This window comes from Centroberyx affinis, unplaced genomic scaffold (assembly GCF_046629955.1).
Source record: "Centroberyx affinis isolate AG114_WGS23_722 - 3 ecotype Tasmania unplaced genomic scaffold, CSIRO-AGI_Caff_v1 ptg002996l_1, whole genome shotgun sequence".
NCBI classification, from domain to species: Eukaryota; Metazoa; Chordata; class Actinopteri; order Beryciformes; family Berycidae; genus Centroberyx; species Centroberyx affinis.
This window is the reverse complement of record NW_027281099.1, coordinates 103612-123838: the sequence shown is the minus strand read 5'-3', so window position 1 is coordinate 123838 and position 20227 is coordinate 103612. Positions and strand designations below refer to the sequence as shown.

At 39.7% G+C, this 20227-nt stretch overlaps 1 protein-coding gene across 1 annotated transcript in view; it reads left to right on the top strand.

Annotated features, from left to right (window-relative positions):
* LOC139659014 (seizure protein 6 homolog) overlaps positions 1-20227 on the top strand; it is a 111825-nt gene that overhangs the window by 67392 nt on the left and 24206 nt on the right. The window contains exon 4 of the mRNA XM_071537214.1: positions 14238-14430. Coding sequence (XP_071393315.1) covers positions 14238-14430 — 193 coding nt within the window. The remainder of the gene's footprint in view (positions 1-14237; positions 14431-20227) is intronic.

Genomic DNA, 20227 nt, shown 5'->3' with positions numbered 1-20227 from the left:
TTTACCCTTCGTCGCCTTGACATTTGAGTTTGATCAGCTGGGTTTTGATACCTTCCTCTGTGCCAAACACTAACACTGGGAAAATGCTGCTCCACTCTTCACCAGAGCTGAGGAGCCGTAGGAGGGGCATTACAGTTGAGGTGCATGTTCCTCTTTTGGCAGCTGGCCTGCGTTATGGAAGGGACTCATCATTACAGTAGACAGACAGGCCAGTAGCTCGCAAGGAGAGATGAAGCGTGGTGAAAGGATGCAAAAACTTTGGAGGATAGATGCAGTGACTTTATGATAAATATTTATGTTGACCTACCTAAATGTCAGTAAAACCTATAGAGAGAGACAGCTGCTATAGTTTCCAAAAATGTTTGCACTCTGAGGTCCACCAACATGCAAAACTATCCCCATGTTTGGAAGGGAAGAAATACGCAAGATCAGACCTTTCTGTGTTCGCTCAATACTTCTTTTGGCTCTCTGGCAGCTTGCAAGAGAGGGAGGATGAAAAATGTATCAGGAAAATTTACTGCACTTAGCCTGACTGTTCAACCCCTCCGCCACCGCTAACAGCACAGAATGCATTGCCCCATCTGATAATTATGGCTACTTTACGATTTATTTGCACAAAAATTTTCAAATATTAGAAGGTTGATGTAATAGTAACTCTGAATGAGAATATTAAATAGTCATGAAACACTGGACGTATTACCAATAACACTGTTAAAAATGTGTTGCACTTTAGAATACAATGCAGAAATAAATTATAACATGGCAACAACATAGTAATTACTTCAGTTTACTAACATGTAATATGTAAATTACTTGGAGTATTTTGTAACTAAGAGGTAGCATGAAAGTAATTTCTACTATTTAACTATCAGCTAGGACGTAAATTACATTAGGCTACTTAATACTACTGTTTTTATTTATTCCCCTTCTTTTGTAAAATACACTTGACCTTGTTTCAAATCTCAACACAATGGTTCTCATCTGGTTCATCATTTGAAAATTAATTTTACAAAAAATTATTATTTTTACAAAATAATAAATAGCAAGATAATGAATAGTTGTTCTTTATGAGTAAACACTCAACTACAAAAGCATGTAGCCTACTACAAGGCCAAGTTATCTGAAATCTGGATTCTGGTGTGTTAGAATTTTTGTGTCAACTACTGATAAGACCTTAAAAAATCACTTCCCTGATGAAAAATATAGTCAGTTTATATCTGTGAAATATTATGGTACTGATTTATATCTGCGTAATATTATGGTACTAGTTGCCCACATTCTGTCAGGAGGTTTTGTGACATTTCTTGCTATCATAGTAAGCTCAGAAATTAGATATAGTTTTAAGCAAGAATAGGCAAAGCAGTGGGGAAGGCTTAATTTCAAAGAGCTCCAGTTCACTCAATTTCCATCTGCTTGAAGTATAAGTAGGCTTGAATATGAAAGATAGAAAATTAATCTTTCCACCCATATAAAATTCATAAGGGCCCCACAATTGTTCGTTCAGGTGTTATTATTTAAATTAAAATCGGGCATTTTCCTTTTTTTCATGCCCATGTCAGAACAGTGACCCAATTTTGGATCATGATCTGCAGTTTGAGACCTCACACAAGGATTACTGCCGTGGCATTCGTCATAACTCTGATCATGTTCTCAAAATCTTTTCAACTTCTTGAAGGCCGTGTCTCTCACTCATCACGCAAAACCGGGCTTGTTTTGTGGTTTACTTACTACCATGATTTACTGAGATGCCATGTAATTTCCGCACAGAATACTCAATGTTCTTTCTTCTCATAATATTTGTGTTGTTTGTTTGTTGTTGTTCTCTTCCTATTATCTACTTTAATGTAGTGCTGCAGTTTAGTTTTTACACTAAATTATACTAAATTGCTGTGCTCTGCTTTTAAATTGTGCCATGTGGACAGAGCATGTTTACATGAGAGCTTACTATTAGGGGTTATTCAGAAAACTCACCAGTGGCTGAAACTCAGTGAGACAGCAGTGTTTCTAATTCATTAAAATGGAGTAGCAGGGCAGTTCTTCCTTTTCTGTGTTCCACATTTTGCAAGAGTGTTATAAAAGCCTGCCATACCACAAAAAAAATTACAATCTGCCCTTCAGATCTTACAGTCAGATGAAATATTGCTTCTATATCTGAAATGTTTTTTTTAATAATGAAGAAATGTTTTGCTATCAAAAACGTTTAAAACAGAAAAAAAGGTTACAGGGCATCACAGGGTGGCACAGTGTTATCAGTTTACATTTCCCACCACTTCCTTTCTTAAAATCCTGCAGGCAGGAAATTGGGCACTCAGGATGCTCGTGTCATGTCATGTTTTGAATGTGATACATTCAATTTGCATACAGCCATGGACAAGGGGTGTACTTGTTAAAAATGTAACACTTCGGATCATGATTTTATTCCAGTCAGACAGGCCATCAGCAGTAGTCTTACTCTGCCACAGTGATTACTGCCTCGACAAGTTTATGAATCAGTCACACTGGGATGTAGATTTTTGTAGATACAATTTAGTCTCATGCAAAATCCCCATTGTTCTCCCTTGTATAAATAAAGGTGGCAATTAAATGAAAATTTAATTGAAGATTCACCAGTGAATTAGTGAATCTTAGACCCGTCACTGTCCTCTATATCTGTCTCCTCCCCTTCTCCACAGTCACTCTTGCAATCAGGTTTTTAGTAGAGGACAGATGGAGGTTTTCCAGAACTGGGCTGTGGCACTGAAGTACTTAAAATCTGTTTTGGAGCTTTTTTTTTTTATTTGATCAAATAAATCCTGTGGGTTAGCTAGCTATCAGCTCTCTCCAGGCCATCTGTCCTGCTCTGATTTCTCCTCCTCCTCCGCTCACAGATCTACCTGCCCGGGTCTCAAGGAGTTACCATCTGGGGCACTACACAGGCTGTCCCATCTCTGTTTCATGGAGGCCACATTCTGCGCTCCTGCTATTTTTAAAAAAGAGAGAGGCCAGAAAGTACAGCACAGTAAGGGCTGAGAGTCTTTGAAGAATTTCATGGGTTAGGAGACGAGACGTGGTCAATTTCTGCCAACGCCACAAAGCCTGATTGGGGAAGAGTTTCCATTTTCCAACAGGTTTAAAGCAGCATCATTCAAAGGAGATGGTGGAGAAGGATTTGGAGGTCAGACTATTCTGCCATCGCACTGTGATTAGTTCTATTCACCAATGCTGTATATCTCTTTTTTTCCCCGTCTCTTGTTCTCTATCCCTCTCCCAACTCTCTCTATTCTTCCACGCTCTCGTTTTTCCTTTTCTTTTCATTCTTAGTTTTTTTTTTTTTTCCATTTCCATCCTTTTGTCAGCTTTTCCATTTCTCTAGCTCTTCTCCTCTTTCTCAATCAAGTTTCCCGTTCTGGCACTACTGAACACCCTGAGATAAATTATCGGGACACAGGGACCAATTAACATGACTCTATTTTGGGATGTTGCTTGCCTATTGTAAACAGCTACAGCTGTGTAAAAATGGATTCAGCACGAAACAGTGAGATTGCTACATGATTGCTTTTTTATTTTAATACTTTTGATTTTGTTGGTTGAAATGACAGGTGCCAGATTAAAGCGGGACTTCAATAACAAACAAAGATGATATAGTAACAAATTTTTACATCTCCTACATATTCCAAAATTGTGCATAGTCCTGTACAACTTAAGTAGGGTAAAGAGTTAGTAGAGTTAAATGTAAAACTGTCTACTGAGTCAAGTTATCTAGAGAAACAAAGCCTTTGTTTTGTTAATTAAAGCTCAAACAATATAAAAAAAATAGATGAAAAATAAGCAAGGCCTTTAGTCTCAGTATGGTGAATTCTGTTTCCAGGTCATTAATTTGTTCACACTCAAAAGAGTGAATATGGTTTCAGACAATTTCAAAACAAAACAAGGTTTACAACCAAATATCTAATGAGTGTAACCGTGGTAATCAATTACACCGAAGGCAAGGACGAAATACTGTTGAGGTGGATTATCAGTGAAATGCCCCTTTAAGTATTGAGACGTTACACAGCATGCCAAGTGTTTATAGCTAACCCTGACTTCAGGGTTAACGATTGCTATTTGATGCTGCCTCTGCAACCATGCTCTTCTGACTCCAATCAATAGTCATGTTAATAAGCAGCACCAATAGCTGACACACAGCCTCTTTCCAATGCAGGGCGAATTGCTCTATTGATCCCTGCACTCTTGTTTTAATTCCGACATTTCTTACAAAAGAAGCAAAACGCACATGGCATTGACCCTGGCTGAGTGTGGCCGTCTGAGAGAGGGAATTAAATGTGTTTTGTCAGTGTTGAACGACCCCTCATTTACTAATCACAGAAATGGACAAAAAACAAGTGCCATGTAGTTTCCACTAAAAGGGAGTCTCAGATTTTTCTAAAGCCAAGAGTTCCAGTCGCTCCTCTTGATTTTGCCAACATCACTCACTGCATCTCCATGGGCAAGGCTCCTTCAGAATACAGTGACACCTGATGGCTTGGTGCTATCCTTGCCCACCTCTGAAACACTAGATATAGTGTTTTAAAGCAAGTGTTTAAGGCAAGTGTTTCGGCCAGTCTGTGACCCTGGTGCCCAGCAGGATAAACGGCACAACACGCAGCAGAATGTCACAGGGAAACCGAGCCTTGCTGGGTAATGGAGGCCAGGACAGGCTCGCTGGCTTTAATCAACTTGAGATGAGGCAGAAGGAAGCCTTCATCATGTTGTGCCTTGGGGGAGTATGGCAGGACATAAAGGAGGCCAGTTTGATCTTGATGAGCTTTTTAGGGTGTCAGGGCTTTGCTGAGATGAGTTTTCATGGGGTCTAGCCATCCCGAGAGGAATGCTTTCAGGTGACACTAATTGCTCCTCCACCCAGCTACCTGTCATAAAGGGAGAAGACTCTGTCTGGCAGAAGACTATGCTCTCTCCAACTCTGTCAGTGTCATGATGAGGAGGGGAGAGTAAAGATGCATGCCAGGAAATAAGAAGAGAAATCTGCAATGCATGAATTCAAATCTATGCAAAACTGCGTACTGCTGCAAATAAACTGAGATGCCAAGGCCCAAGAGGCACTTCAGGAAGTGAAGTTGATTTATCAGAAAGCAAGAATCTAATCTCATAAACATGTTTCATATGCTGAGGGTCCTAACCTCTGTTCCTGTAGCTAAAAAAAGCTTCCTGTGGGAAAGAGCATATCTATGAGATGATGGCCAGTGTTTGGCTGTGGCATTTGGTGAGCTCAAGAACTTAAAATGGGCAGCTTAAATGTGACATTAGGGACAATGGGCAAGTTGGTGTTGTATTTAAGCGCTGGCTCCAGTACATCCTCATTAACATTCAACTTTTCCTGGTTGGTAAGGATCCATTGTTTCAGACAACTGTGCAAACAGGAAAGGGCCATGGCTGTTTATTCAGAGGTGAATGTTCAATTAAGATAGCTTTTTCACTTAAAGAGCATTGGAATAACTCTGTCTGTTTATGGCTTTATCAGGAGATGCACAAAAACACCAATTGGATATGCTGTACCAAGCTTATTCACATTGTAATAATAGCCTTCAGAAACGTAAATCTTAGATGGGGTACGATGAAGTAGGTACATTGCTGGTGCTTGTTACTGTATGTGCCAACCAGTTTTATCAAACTAATGACGAGACTGCAGCTGGTGAATCCAATGGCTGTTGATTTATTAGCCCCAGCAGCAGGGTCATTTAATTTCCATGTATAGTGGGATCATTTTGATTACATGCTGTTCTTTTCTGCATCACCAATGGCTCCTGTGAGTCATTGTAAATGCTCATTGCAGAGCAAGACCAGATGTTTTCAATAGTAAATTACTAGTGAGAGCCAGCCTCTGCTGAGGGTTAGCTCATTCAAAACGCATATACTTGCTGATAAAATAACAAATGAGTGAATGAAGATTTCCTGCCATGTTTAACAATCTATTTTTTGACATATTATTTATTTGAAAGTGCAGGAAAAATACTGTCACCAGATGGCATTTTCACTGGAGAATTGTGTGTATGTGGGCTGAGTTCCATTGAAAATCGTATATTTTTACACTAATAGACAGTAACCTAATCGCATGATACAGATTATCTTATCTTAGTTCATCTGTTATGTGGGACTAGCTGTCAGATAGCAGGAGTGACTCTAGTCACAGTTGAAGGCCATGCCAGGCTGCTTTCTGTTTGGATGTGATAAGAAGCATCTTCACCTCTGCTCACTGTTCGCTCTTACAGTTTAGACACTACAGCGTATACCCAGGTCGCTCCCTGCACTACAAGGGTCACAACAAATACAATAAGATTACGGGATAAAATACTGCAAATATAGCAAGTCTTTGGAACCATCATTTTAGAGATTTTCTCCATCTTTTTGTATTCTGTGTGTAGTCCAAGGTCTGTCAATGGTACTTTGGCCTTGCAGGATGGTCTGTTCATTAAAGTTGTTTGATTGAAGAGACAGTGGCTGGAGGAGAGAGATGACCCTCCACACAGAGCACTAGTCTCATTTTGATTGGGCTCAGGAAGTATTTTATTGGAATACTGAAAAAAGCAGAAACTGAAAGAGCACCTACCCGGAGGACAGTGTTAAATTACTTGCACTGCTCATAGATTTCGTCCAATAAATTAAACATTTCAATTGATGGAAGACTTAATATCTGCAAACACTAAACTAAATTATATTTTTTTCCCTCCCTCAACACAATTCTGTAAATGGAACAACACACTGTAGAGATGGCATCCTCTGATAATGTTGGTGCAGGAGTGTGCTTGGTCAGCCAAATCCCCGGTCCCACAGATGTGTCTGCTGAGGCAGAGCTCCCAGCTAGGAGCTACAATAAGCCTGCTCTCATTATAGTCCACAGGAACATGAATTTGTGTGTACATGCGTGTGCACACTTGTGTGTACAGTGTATGTGTGTGTGTGTATTGTATGTGTATGAGCAAGAGAGAGACAGTGAGAAAGAGGAAACGAGCAGTGCTCCCTCTGGGCCTTTGGCTGCAGTGCTGGTGAAGATAAGGTAGTGTGATGTCTCCTGACATGGCCAATGATTCATAATTGAGGCAGGACAGCTGTTCCTGGCTGCTCTGACAGGTCCCAGGGTGGATGACAGATGATAGGACCCTTTGGGGCCAGACTATCTACCAGTCCAAATGTCCACTGTCTGCTCAGCTGTCCATCATAAGCCTACCTGGTATATTTATGCCAAGTGGTCGCAGGCCCGTGTTCTGTCTTACCCATCTGTATGTGAATGTAAGTTGTTGTGGTACCAGAGAGTACACACCATACAGTCTGACCTTCATTACAACATGACAGGTTTCTGTAAGACCTGTAGCTGCACATGTTCAGGCAACTGATGCCTGATGCACACCAGTAACTACATCCCCAGCCAGGGTTTTTACTAATGTATGCAACCATACTTGGAGAAGAATAATAACAATAATGATAATAATATTAACAATAATGCTTCACTTAGGTCAAGCAGCAAAAACATGAAGCACTTACCTGTCACTGCGTCACTTGCCGGAAGTCGGAAGCCGGAAGCCGGAAGCGCTGCTGTTTACGCTGTCTGTGTGGTCGGAGGGCTCCTCGTCACATCTCCACCAACCCAGGCTGTCAGGCAGGGGAGGGGGGGTTGCTGTTATAAATGATTTTAAATGCACTCGCATTTTACATAGTAGTTTTACATCATTTGAACATCAATTGTAAGGATCCGGTGATAATTTTAATAATATACAGACCGCCTAGACCAAACAATGCTTATCGAGTTTGCTGAGTTGTTATCTCATTTTATGTCAAAATATGACAAAATTCTTATTTTAGGTGATTTTAACATACATGTCTGCTGGCCCACCCAGACTTTTGTTACTGATTTTATGAATAATTTTGAATCTTTTAACCTCACTCAAGCAATACAAGAACCCACACATTCTAAGGGCCACACCCTCGACTTAGTACTGTGCAGTGGTCTCAGCCTTGACAACATTGAGACAATCGATATCTGTGTGTCCGATCACAAAGCGGTTTTATTCAGTGTGGTTTTATCCCAACTTCCTATTAATCACATTACACCTGTCCGCTGCCGTGTTGTTAACTCTGTGTCTGCTAGCAAGTTTTCTGAGCTTTTTAATGCTGCTGCTTTGCCTTTTACTGCCTTTGATCTAGATTTTAACACGTGGAGCTGGTCTCCCTTTTTAATGACACCTGTCTGACTGTCCTGGACTCTGTCGCCCCATACAAATACAAAAAGTCAAATAAAACATCGCAGCCCTGGCTAAATGAATCCACCCAGGAATTAAAGAGAGACTGTAGGAGACAGGAATGGAAATGGAAGAAGAGTGGTTTACATGTATTTTATGAGATCTGGAAAGATGCAGTGCACAATTATCAAAAGGCAGTTAAAGAAGCAAGAGCAACCTTCTTCTCTAACCTGATTGCAGAAAACCATTTTAACCCCAGAATTTTATTCAAGGTAATACACCCCGTCATCACCCTCTCCCCCTGTCATTTTACCGATGCCTCGCCAGAGATGTGTGAGGATTTTTTAAATTTTTTTAAGAATAAAGTTGAAAATATAAGACAGCAAATGACTGCCCCTGACCGAGTTATACATGCCAATAGGGACTTCAATAGTTATTTTGACAATTTTGAACCTGTGTCACAGTCATTTTTATCTGAAACTATATCCCACATGAAATCAACCACGTGCAGCCTTGATCCCCACCAAATTTCTTAAAGAGGTTATTGACACAGTTGGGCCCAGTATTTTATAAATTTTTAATAGCTCGTTGGAGAAAGAGATTTTTCCTTATTTTTAAACATGCTGTGGTCCAACCTCTTTTAAAGAAACATAACCTTGATCCCTCTGTTCTTAACAATTTTAGGCCCATTTCTGAACTTCCATTTTTATAAAAGGTTTTAGAGAAAGTGGTATCAACCCAGCTTTTAGCTTTTATGTGTCATAATAACATCTTTGAGAAATTTCAGTCTGGTTTTAGAGCTTTAAATAGTACAGAAACTGCCCTCCTCAAGGTAACCAATGACCTCCTTTTAGCAGCTGACGGGGGAAAGTTTAATTTTAATTCTTTTAGACCTAAGTGCAGCCTTTGACACTGTAGATCACGCCATTTTAATCGACCGCCTGAACACCTGGGTTGGCATCAAGGACACTGCACTTGGTTGGTTTTATTCCTACCTTTTAGAAAGAACCTTCGCGGTCACCATAGGTGACTACTCATCTTCTACAACTCATATTACCTGTGGTGTACTGCATGGTTGCATTTTAGGTCCGATTTTATTCTCAATCTATATGCTGCCACTTGGCCAAATTATCCAAAGACACAATGTCTCTTTTCATTGCTACACAGACGACACACAGATATACCTTCCCCTGAGACCTGGTGACCCAAACAGCCTAGCTGCTGTTGTAGATTGCCTCAATGACATCAACTGTTGGATGGCGCAGAAACTCAAAATCAGAAATCATATTGTTCAATCCCACAAATTCTATCGGTCATATTGAGAGTGGCCTTGGTCAAATGTGAAGCCCGTTGCCAGAAACTTGGGAGTTCTATTTGACACTGACCTAAACTTCGAACCACAGATTAAAAAAAATGTCCAGTCCTGCTTCCTTCAATTGAGAACCATCTCCAGAATCAAACCAAAACTATCACACAGCGACCTGGAAAAAGTAATCAACGCCCTAATCTTCTCATGACTCAACTACTGTAACCCCCTCCTTTCTGGCATCAACCAAAAGTCACTCTCTCGCCTCCAACTAGTTCAGAACGCAGCAACTAGGCTTCTTACTGGTTCTAACAGACAACATCACACCACCCCAATCCTGGCATCTCTCCATTGGCTCCCTGTTCATTTTAGAATCGATTTTAAGATTTTACCGATCATTTTTAAAGCACGTTTGAGTCTGGCTCCAAGCTACATTACAGATATGTTGACCCCATATGAGCCAGTGTGCAGCCTTAGATCCTCAGGCGGGGCCCTTTTGGCTGTTCCAAAGTCTAGACTTAAAACTAAAGGTGACCGTGCCTTTTCCATCAGGGCCCCTCGGCTTTGGAACGACTTGCCTGAGGAGATAAGGCTAGCAGAATCAGTGACTTCTTTTAAATCACTTCTTAAAACCCATTTTTATAGACTTGCTTTTATGTGATGTCGTCTTTTTATTGTCTTTTTATCTTTTATTGTCTTTTTATCATATTTCTATTGTCTTTTTATGTCTTTTATCTTAACTCTGTCTTAATTCTATCTTACTTTTATTCTATTTTACTGTTTATCTTGGTTTTCATCCTACGATCCCTGTTTATTATTGTTTTATTGCCTTTTAAATTCATAATTTGTGTATTCTGCTTTTATTTTGTCTGTCAAAGCACTTTGTAAACTCTGGAATATCCATTCATCAGGAGGGCATTAGTAATGCTGAGGATAGTTTTAGTAATATGATGTTAATGAAAACCAGACTGAATTAAAAAAAGATGTATCTTTCCATCACCTCTACTAATGATACCACATTCTCCGAAATGTTGTAGATGAAACAGCTATGAAATCGGTCTGCACTTATGTAATTAAGGACTGATGGATTAAATGAGGGCTTTTCAGGAGTGTACACTTGTGTTAATCCTTAATGCTGAATAAAATCCCCAAAAGATGCTGGCTAGCAGCAGTTAAGTTCAGAAAAAAATATTCGGCTGTTGAATCTTTATTTATTTTTTTAATGTAGGAGATTTCATCTCCACTTTGAGAGGGATGGCAACATCCAGTGCGGATGAGCATAGTTGTTTAAAAAATATTTTTGAGAAAACTGAGCCATGTTTGCGCTCAGATTAGTAAAAACAAGGAGGCATTTGAACTAGATTATGTCTGAAATGTGTTTGCTTATTGGTTTACATTCAAGAGCAAATGCCTTGTTATGCACACCACAGGCGCAAAAGTCTCATTTAAAGGCGTCTTGTCAGATAAGCGTGTCAAGAGAGTACGTAAATTGGTAATGCTACCAGAGTGTTTTAATACTGCATAACAAACCTTGCAGAACAGACACTTTAATCGATTTCTTCCTGTGTTGTGTTATTTTTGAATTCAAAGACTGGCATCTTTGGAGCCACTGGCTACACTTCTACAGAGTCAGTGACATGATCACTATGGAGACAACAGTGGAGTCCTTAATAAAAGTGACAAATTACATCTACCCTACTTTGATAGCTGTAGCAGAATTGATTAGGAACCGGGAAATATAATATTATAATTCATTGTCATCTTTTTTATCCATTTACAGTGATAGATGAGTAAAGTTCAGTCTTTCAACCCTGATACATTTGTAGTGGAAATCCACAGAGAGAGCTGTGCAGATCCTCTGCCAACATACTACCGTACCAAATTCAGAGGTTGTTTTTTTTTTTGTTTCATTTTTTTTTTTTTTACCCTTCATTTCATTTTCATTTCATTTTTTCAATGTCTCATCAGTCCTCAAGTTTACTGTACAATTGTGAATATCAGCACAAAACATTCACTTCATTTCATTCATTACAATTCTTCAGCAAGGCCTCCCTCCTCCTTACCAGGCTCTCCACTACTCACATCTGTGTGTGCTGTAGCATTGCTTGAATGCTTTGCACTGTCTGCAGATAAAAGGGATTATTTCTGAGATGAAATGGAACTTTTTCAAATTATATTTAATGTTTCTATGGAGTGGCTTCTACTGAGTTGGCTCAACGGGATACTGCCCAAAACTGGTGTCATCGTTCCCTGTCCTATACTTACAATCAATGTTTCCCTAGCCTCTCTGGCTTTTCTTGTTCGACAGAGGCACAGATTTGAACACGTCAGGCATTGTTGTCCCTTATGATCATACTGGTTGTACCTGTAGCAGCACCTTTACACTCCACTAGTCACTATCAAATACATATTGGAAATACATCGTATGTTTGTGGATTTCTATTAAACAAAAGGAAAATAAAGTCTTGTTTGTGCACAACATACAATAGTCTACTATAGATGCTCTTCACCAGTTCCTCTGAAAAAGATTCAGCCAGCAGGACCTCTATCTTGAGTAGTAGCCTGATGTTTGTGGAGAGAATGTTGACTGAAATATGTATGAACCATGGTGGAATGTCAGCCATCTCTCATCGATTCAACAACTTTACATAATGGTGGAGGCGAAGGTAACACATCAGAGAATAAGGGTGAGAGATGAAGAACGAGAGGAAGTGAGAAGTGGAGAATTATAATCTTCTCTGAGTCCCTGATAAATTCAGAAACAAGCTTAGATTGCAGTGGTGAAGGCAACAGAAAACAGTATGAAACAATACAATATTTTCTCTAATTACATCAGTGTTGGCTAATAAATGTTGCTGTAAACTAACAAATCACACTGTGAAAACTGCTTACTGATTATTTCAGAAATCAATATGATTTTCAAAATTTGGATTGTAGGTGCCAAAGATCTATACATATAGAGCTTTACTTTCTGCACAGAAATCCATCATACAAGCGGATGCCACAATGAATAAAGTCTAACCGTGAGGTGAATTATGAAGTTAAAAATGAACAAATACGCTCAGCCGATTGATTTAACCTGATTTGCAAAACAGTGAGCCTTCCATATTAACTCAGAGAGAAAAAGGCAGAAATGAAAAAAAGAATTGTGCCTAAGGCTTTGTCATTGCCATTGCCCTTGAGAGAGAGTGAAAGAGTGATTGTATAAGATCATGTGATATTCCTTTATTACACTCTGTAATACTGCTGCACCTACTAAACTACCAAAACTACAATGACATTATGCAATGTTTTTCTAATAAAAAATATATATACTGTATATACTGAAGTGGTGATTATCCATAACACAAAAAATTGGAAGCGGGCTTAGCTTTGACTCTTGACTCTAGCTTTGTATGTTCTCAGTTGCATGTCTGAAAACCAGGAAGAAAAGGTTGTGTTGCGCTTAATTCCGGTGCGATAAAATCAAATCAATCAAAGTGGTCGACCTTATGGATTGTTCTGGAAGAGTCACCTCTAAGCTCAGTCTCAGAGTGTCCATTAGCCTCTCTGCTTTCATTGTCACTTTCCCTTCAGCTGAGTGACAGCGAGTCAACGTGACCACATTCATTTTGCCGTTGCCATTTCGCCAGGTGCTCATCCTTCCCACCCATCCTCCCCATCAGCCTGTGGAGGGCTACCCTTTTTTCTGCCTCATGGCACACCTGGGGATAAGACCTGTACCTAAGACAGCATTACCTTTGACAACATGCTATGAATTCCACTGCTGGCTTGAAATAGAAACTGTTGAATTAGCTTTGATGATACGCCCCTCTATACACAGACTGTCTCACAAACAGTGGTGAAGGTGAATGCTGCTTTTTTCATACAGAATAATGATCATGACCTGCTGTCAGATTAACATACCAGTTTTAAAGTTCAGTGGGGAATGAATCAGATGTTGCTCCAAAATGTGTCAGCGCTCCATTATTCAGACAGTTTAACTAGATGCAATCCTCCGGAGGTCTCTTCACCAGATTTAGCTGCAGATGCTGTTCAAACCTGTTGAAGACATAAAGCACTGCTGTCAGAGTGGCTTACAGGCACAAGGAGAATAGAAAGACAAAGTTTTTAACTACTGATAAAGGCCTTGAATACTAAAGCAGATAAGACAACACTGCAACAAACCATGAGTGGAATGACCCAGACAGACTAGCCTATTGCTCGAAATCATGTCTACAATCCAGGAGTGGGATAAAAAAGAATTGACTAAATCCAACAGAGTAATACAACTCAAGTGACTCATTTTTCAATGCAAATATTTAATAGAATCAACATGGTTTTAAGTGAAAAAAGGAGCACTGGCGATGCCAGTTAAAGGAGTTAAGGAATTAAAATCCCATCTGATGTGAGCTGAGACTTCACAAGTCACCAGTCAGTCACCAGTTTTGTGTGAAGACACTTTGTTTTTTTATGTTGGATGTTGGAGTGAAGAGTCCATCAGGGTCGCCTAATGGTCTTGAATTCACGCTGATGGAAAATGGGAAAGGTGGATAGAGATATTTCTGCTGATTCTTTGTTGCCTGCTTTAGTCTGCTGTTCATGCTGTGTTCAATGTCCAGTGTCGCTCTACAAAGAGTCCTTTTTAAAGGAGTGAGCTACCATGACATGACACATAATGTTGTGAGGTACAGCAGTAATGGACTATGTCTAATCACATGGTGTGGTCTGTGTTTTCTCAGGTGCTGAATGTGAGTGTGTTGGAGGGGGAGCAGGTGACACTGGAGGATACGGGCGGCCGAGAACCCTCCATCCTCGCCAATGAGTCAGTCCTGATGAGCGGCCTGGTGGTTCGCAGCTGGAGCAACCAGATCTCCATCCGTTTTCGCAGCGACCATCAGTCCAGCTCTGGATCCCTGCTGCTACATTACCAAGGTGAGCCAATACCACGCTACCTAAACTCTCACACCATTCAAACCAGGCACCAGCCCAACAAAACTGGCCATCTCAGTCTCGCCCAAATAATTAAATCTCTATCTTTTGATAAATTGTCTTGAACCAAGCTCTTTATGCTGATAGCTCTCATCAGTTGTTGATATAATTTGCCCATGCTAGCCAGGAGAAAGAGAAGTAATTTGAGCTGTCATTTGAGAAGTGTAATTACATGGGACAAACATTATTTACAGAAATGTCAGAAACCAGAGGGTTTTCCATTATGCTGCTCATCCTATCACAGCTATCATGTAACAAGATAGGGAGGAGATAAAACAAGACAGCATTAAGCCACATAATTGTATAGCTTTGCAATAAAGCTAACTAGTTGACTATAACAGACTCTCACCAAAATAATGCACTCTAATACTCAACTTCCATCAAAAGAGGCAAAGATTCTCATTTTCACACAATTCTCTGTTCCAAAAAGTTGACAGTCGACCAATTTTGTGCATAAGTTTGTGAGCAGCTGCCTATCAGAAAGAAGTGAGCAAAAGCCCCGTGATGTGTATAGGCGTGTCTCCACCAATTGCTTCCCACACTGTGCATAAAAACTCTGTTCCCAAATTGGAAGCGAGACTCTTCATGCGCACCTCCACTGTCTATTATTGTCGAGCCCTAAATAGAAAATTGTCTGTGTGGAGGAGCATCTCCAAAACCACTGATGTGATCTCAATATGAAGAGAACAAGCTGCCGTGTGCGTTGTGCGGTGCCTATTGTGGACTAGCTCATGGGTTAGCAAGCCAGAAAGAAGTTCTGTAGCGTGGCAGGGAGCAAAACAGCTCCCCAGGTAGCACGCCATGGACAAGACAGCTTGCTCCTTTACATTTGGATAGAACAGCGATACCAGAGGTTTTGAGGTCATTGTCTGCACTCCATTATTACAGAAATGTTGAACCAATTTTTATTATGATTATTACTATTATTATGGAATTTACACATGCAAATGCTAGTTTTGTGGGCACAAATGTCATTGGGCTTTGCATGTAGGATTATTGGTTTGGCATCTAGCCCGAATAAAATGTTTTGATTACGTCTAAAATATATTACAAAGGACTAAAATTGGACAGAATGACTACATTTTCAAAACGCATATGCAGAACACATTTCCATTCCTGCCAAATGTGATCAAACAATAAGTGCATAGAGGCGGCAAAACCTCTGTCAGTAAAAATTGGTTGTTATGTTCCTGGTGAATATGATGGCCTTTAAATTCCCCTCTCTCTCACTTGTTTAGTCCATGACATTGATCTTCCATGTCCACAACAATGGCTGTTTATCTTAGCAATCACACAAAGTGGCCACCAATTACATGCTCCATCAATTTGAGTTGATGGTGGAAGCTGGTGGACAAAACATTCACTCCCGCACAAACTGTTAATGGCACTTTCATCAGCTCTAAAGTGATAGCACCGTCAAAACAGCGCCACTGATGTGAGATAAATCAGACCATCACTGCTGGATGTGTGCATATTGGTGTGTGGTCAGGCTGAATGATGACAGCGAGGGGTCGGTACAGATCATACAGGGTGATGCGTTGATGGGTGAAGATGGCTCCAGCTGGGGACCTTGGTGGGAAACAGTTGATATATATTACCAGGTCTCTATTAGTGGGTCTACTCTTCTCCTTCACCTCTCCTCTTTGCATTCTAACTTCAAGGTTCAGTGAGTTGAGGAGAAAATTAAAAAAAAAGTTATCAAGCATAATTTTTTCTACCATGTGTAATAGGGGTGTAACGGTACACAGAAGTCACGGTTCGGTTCACACTACGGTTTGGACATCACGGTTCGGTTTGGTACAACGGGAAAAAAGCAACAAAAAAACCCAAATGCATAAGGCTAGGTTTCTTTTCATTTATTTTGAACAGACAGTAGTGCAAGTTACAGTTTGTTCCACCTAGTGTCGTATAGTCCCCCAGAGGTAGTTGTAGTACAGTAGTAGTACAGCCTGTAGTGTATTAAGCAGTAAAATGTAAAATGTAAACAGTGAACATACACTCTCGCATAGGTCATATTTTTATGTAGGGCTGATAAAAAACAAAAGGCAATAGGTCACAATCGGCTACAAAACTGAAAAGCATCTCATATGTTATGAAAATACTACAAAATAAATAATAATGAGTGTTTCAGTTACTTCGGCCTAGGGCTGATGCAAAATAAAAGGCAATACAGAACTGAATAACATCTCCTGGTGTGAAAATTCTAAATAAATACAATGTAATAAAATATAAGATAAAATAAAACCTGTGCCTTTAGGAGCAATATATCACATTTGTGATTAACTTGTGACTACTGTAAGGCCATTATGCACCTCTTAAAGGTACTCTAGCTTCATTCTATTTTCAAGTTTTTCTTAAAAAAAAAAAAATAGTTTGTCCACATTATCAGTAGTGAGGGCAGATCTGTTGACAGTAACTATGTCACCTGCCATCGAGAAAACCATCTCGCTGGGGACTGAGGTGGCAGGTAATGTTTTTGGCCCTGTCTGTTTTTGCATCTAGAGGCTGCTTAAAAGCAGCGGGGATAAGTAGTTGGACTCCTGTTTTTTTTTGCCTAGCTCCGGTGATTGGCACATCTTGGTGATGCCGTCGAATATGCGTTAGCATGTTCAATGTGTTTCCGCACACATACCCTACAACTGTCGAACAACGCCGACACACCGTCCTCTTCCGATCCACCACTCGCCCTCCATTGTTGTTGTAGTTCACTGGGAACCACACAGCTGATTTGAAAGAAGCAGGCAGGTCTTCTAGCTCCTGTGTGTCATTTGCACTCGCCATAGTGTGACTGACTCAGGAGTAGCTTGAGCTAAGCTTAGCATGGCATGTTGCTAACTGTTGTTGGCTTACAGCTTAAGGTTTCCGGGTGGAACTTGCGCTTACGTTCATCAATCTTCGCACATACTGCGTATTCTCCGTACGACTGCATGCACCGAACTGTAACGTCCGTACCGTGACGGTTCGGGATGAATACACGTACCGTTACACCCCTAATGTGTGATTTACCATCTAATCTCATCTAGGTATATTGTTGACTATAGGAGGCAATTTAAAAGTGTAACCTTCATATACCCTGTGCATGTTGTTTCTTTGATTCTTTTGTGTTGTGAAAATACACACCTGTGGAGTAGTAGCCTATAATGAAGCAGTGGGTGATGGGGGCCTTTATTATTCCTGCCCAGCGCTTTCCCACACACCTTTAGACTTCACTGTTAATATGTATGCATGGTTTGAGCTGAATTCCTCTGAAATTATTGGTTTTTATGTTGCTTGCTGAAGAGGCCAAGATTAAAGATTAATCTCTCTCTCTCTCTCTCTCTCTCTCTCTCTCTCTCTCTCTCTCTCTCTCTCTCTCTCTCTCTCAATTCACAGAGAAATAGGTAAATAGCAGCCAATCGAGGATAGTTAATGTAAACATAGTGATGGGAAAGAGAGGTAGATGGAGATCAAATAGTGAGGGAGACAAAAGACAGGACCTTACAGATTTGAGTGAGAGTTTATTGTAAAAAGACAGCATGCAGGACATACAAGACACTGGTGAGCCATCATTTAATCTATCTATCTGGCTATCTGGCTATCTATTCAGAATACAGTGATGTTTAAACATAGGCTGCATGACTTGCTAGTTAAGGTTAGCAATAGAACCTTTTATTATGCTTTATGTAACCATTTATTATGCTTTGTTACACCTTTATTATGAAATGCTAGAGTATATGGAATGAATCAAAGTAGAGAAAATGAAATATACTGTGAAAAAAAGAAGGACATTTCAAAACAACTACAAACTTGTAATGGTTTGATTAGTAAATGCATTTAAAAGAGAACACTGATGTAGCTAGTCTGACCTCCTCAAGCAAGCTGCCAAAAAGCCTAGGGGCCATCATGGAGATGGCCTGATCCCCATAGCTTTAGTCTAGACATTGAAATGACCAGAAAGTGTTTGAGGATTACAGGCTGTGCCTCAGCTTAAAGGGGTTAGCAGATGAGATATTGATGGGAGCTAGACCCAGATGTTCCTTAAAATTAATCAGTAAACTCTTCAAATAAATTCTAAAAGTCACAAGTAACCACAGTTATTTAAAGAATCTTGAATGAGGTGAGACATCGAGCAGCATCTCTTGCAGACAGATAGATAGATAGGGAGATAGACTTTATATTAGTTTATATATATATATATATATATATATATATATATATATATATATATATATATATATATATATATATATATATATATATATATATATATATATATAGCGATAGAGAGAGAGAGAGAGAGAGAGAGAGACAGACAAGTACACACAGAAAAATAAAGGTGCAGAAAATGGTTCATTTATAGATGCCTTTGCACAGACACCTGCATTGTGTTTTTCCCATGGCGGAGCCGAGGGGATCACGAGGCAAATTCAGGTCAGTCAGTCAGTCAGTCAGTCAGTCAGGTAACGCTTAGTGAGATTTCGCTTCATGAGATGGCCTCTAGAGGGCATCTTTGACTAAGAGATGGCCTCTCGCCTATGGGGTACATGCCACATTGAGTCCCATACTGATAATGCCATATTGGATCCCACACATTGAGCCACACTCTTCACCGTATTTAAGTGACGTTAGGAATTATTGGAATTATTTAACCGATAACAGCATTGTAATGCTTCAGTGCACTGAACTGAATTGAACACACGTGCCATGGGTCTGCACAGGATCTGTGCTTGTTGTTTATCTGCCCTTGTATTGCCTCATTTGCAATTGCACGATATATACTATGGAGGGGTTTGGTTATTTCCCACATTTATGCCATCACCCACCATCCATTAACTAAGATTTTGCACCTTTATTTTCTGTGTATAAGTCCTGGCTGCAGTTACTAATTATTTGTAACAAAGAGGAATTCATCTTGACAAACTGAACAGGCAATTTCCATTTCTAACAAGGCCTCATGTGAAATACACAGCATGTTGAAATGATTCACTGCTGAAACTCATTGTGTCTGATTCCATGCTACTGTAGGTATTCCAGTTCACTTTAATTGATATCAGTTGTTATGACCCTGTAAAACACTTTCCCTGAGAGACTATAAATTATACAGTAATTGTTGCCAGGAATAGTGGCTTATAAAATATATAAGATATGTGGAGTTAGCTGTCACACAAACAAGAATGTAGATACAGTGATGAATGAACATAAATTGTTAATATTTTAAATGAATAATAATAATAAAAATTATATATTTTTTTATTTTGTTATTCTAACCACTATATGTTAATGTATCCCTACTTACTTTTTTCAAGCTAGTTATCACCAACATAAAATTGATAATTTTAAGATAATGAAGATTGATTTGATTTCATCATCAGCAGTTTTTTTTTTTTCACAGAAGTGTATCTGCCAAGGACATTTAGATTAATCTGATTGCATTTTTTTAATCTGTTTCCAAAACCATGACAGAAACTTTTGCCTATCCCTGCAAATTTTTCAAAGGCTATTAGCGTTAAGATTGCTGGAGATATTTCAATTTGTGTTCATCTCCTTGGTAAGCGCAGTATCACCTTGTCCTTCATAATGGGCTGTGAGAAATGTGATTGGACAAGCGTGGAGAAGGAGACAGATCTGTGGAGAGACGGATCTCAGCTCAGGGTAATTAATATCTGCTGCAGCGTTAGCTCTGCCTCTGATGGCAGACTGATGGATGCCTCTATAATATTAGCAGCACACTTGACACTGGAACATGATTATATGTCTGTTT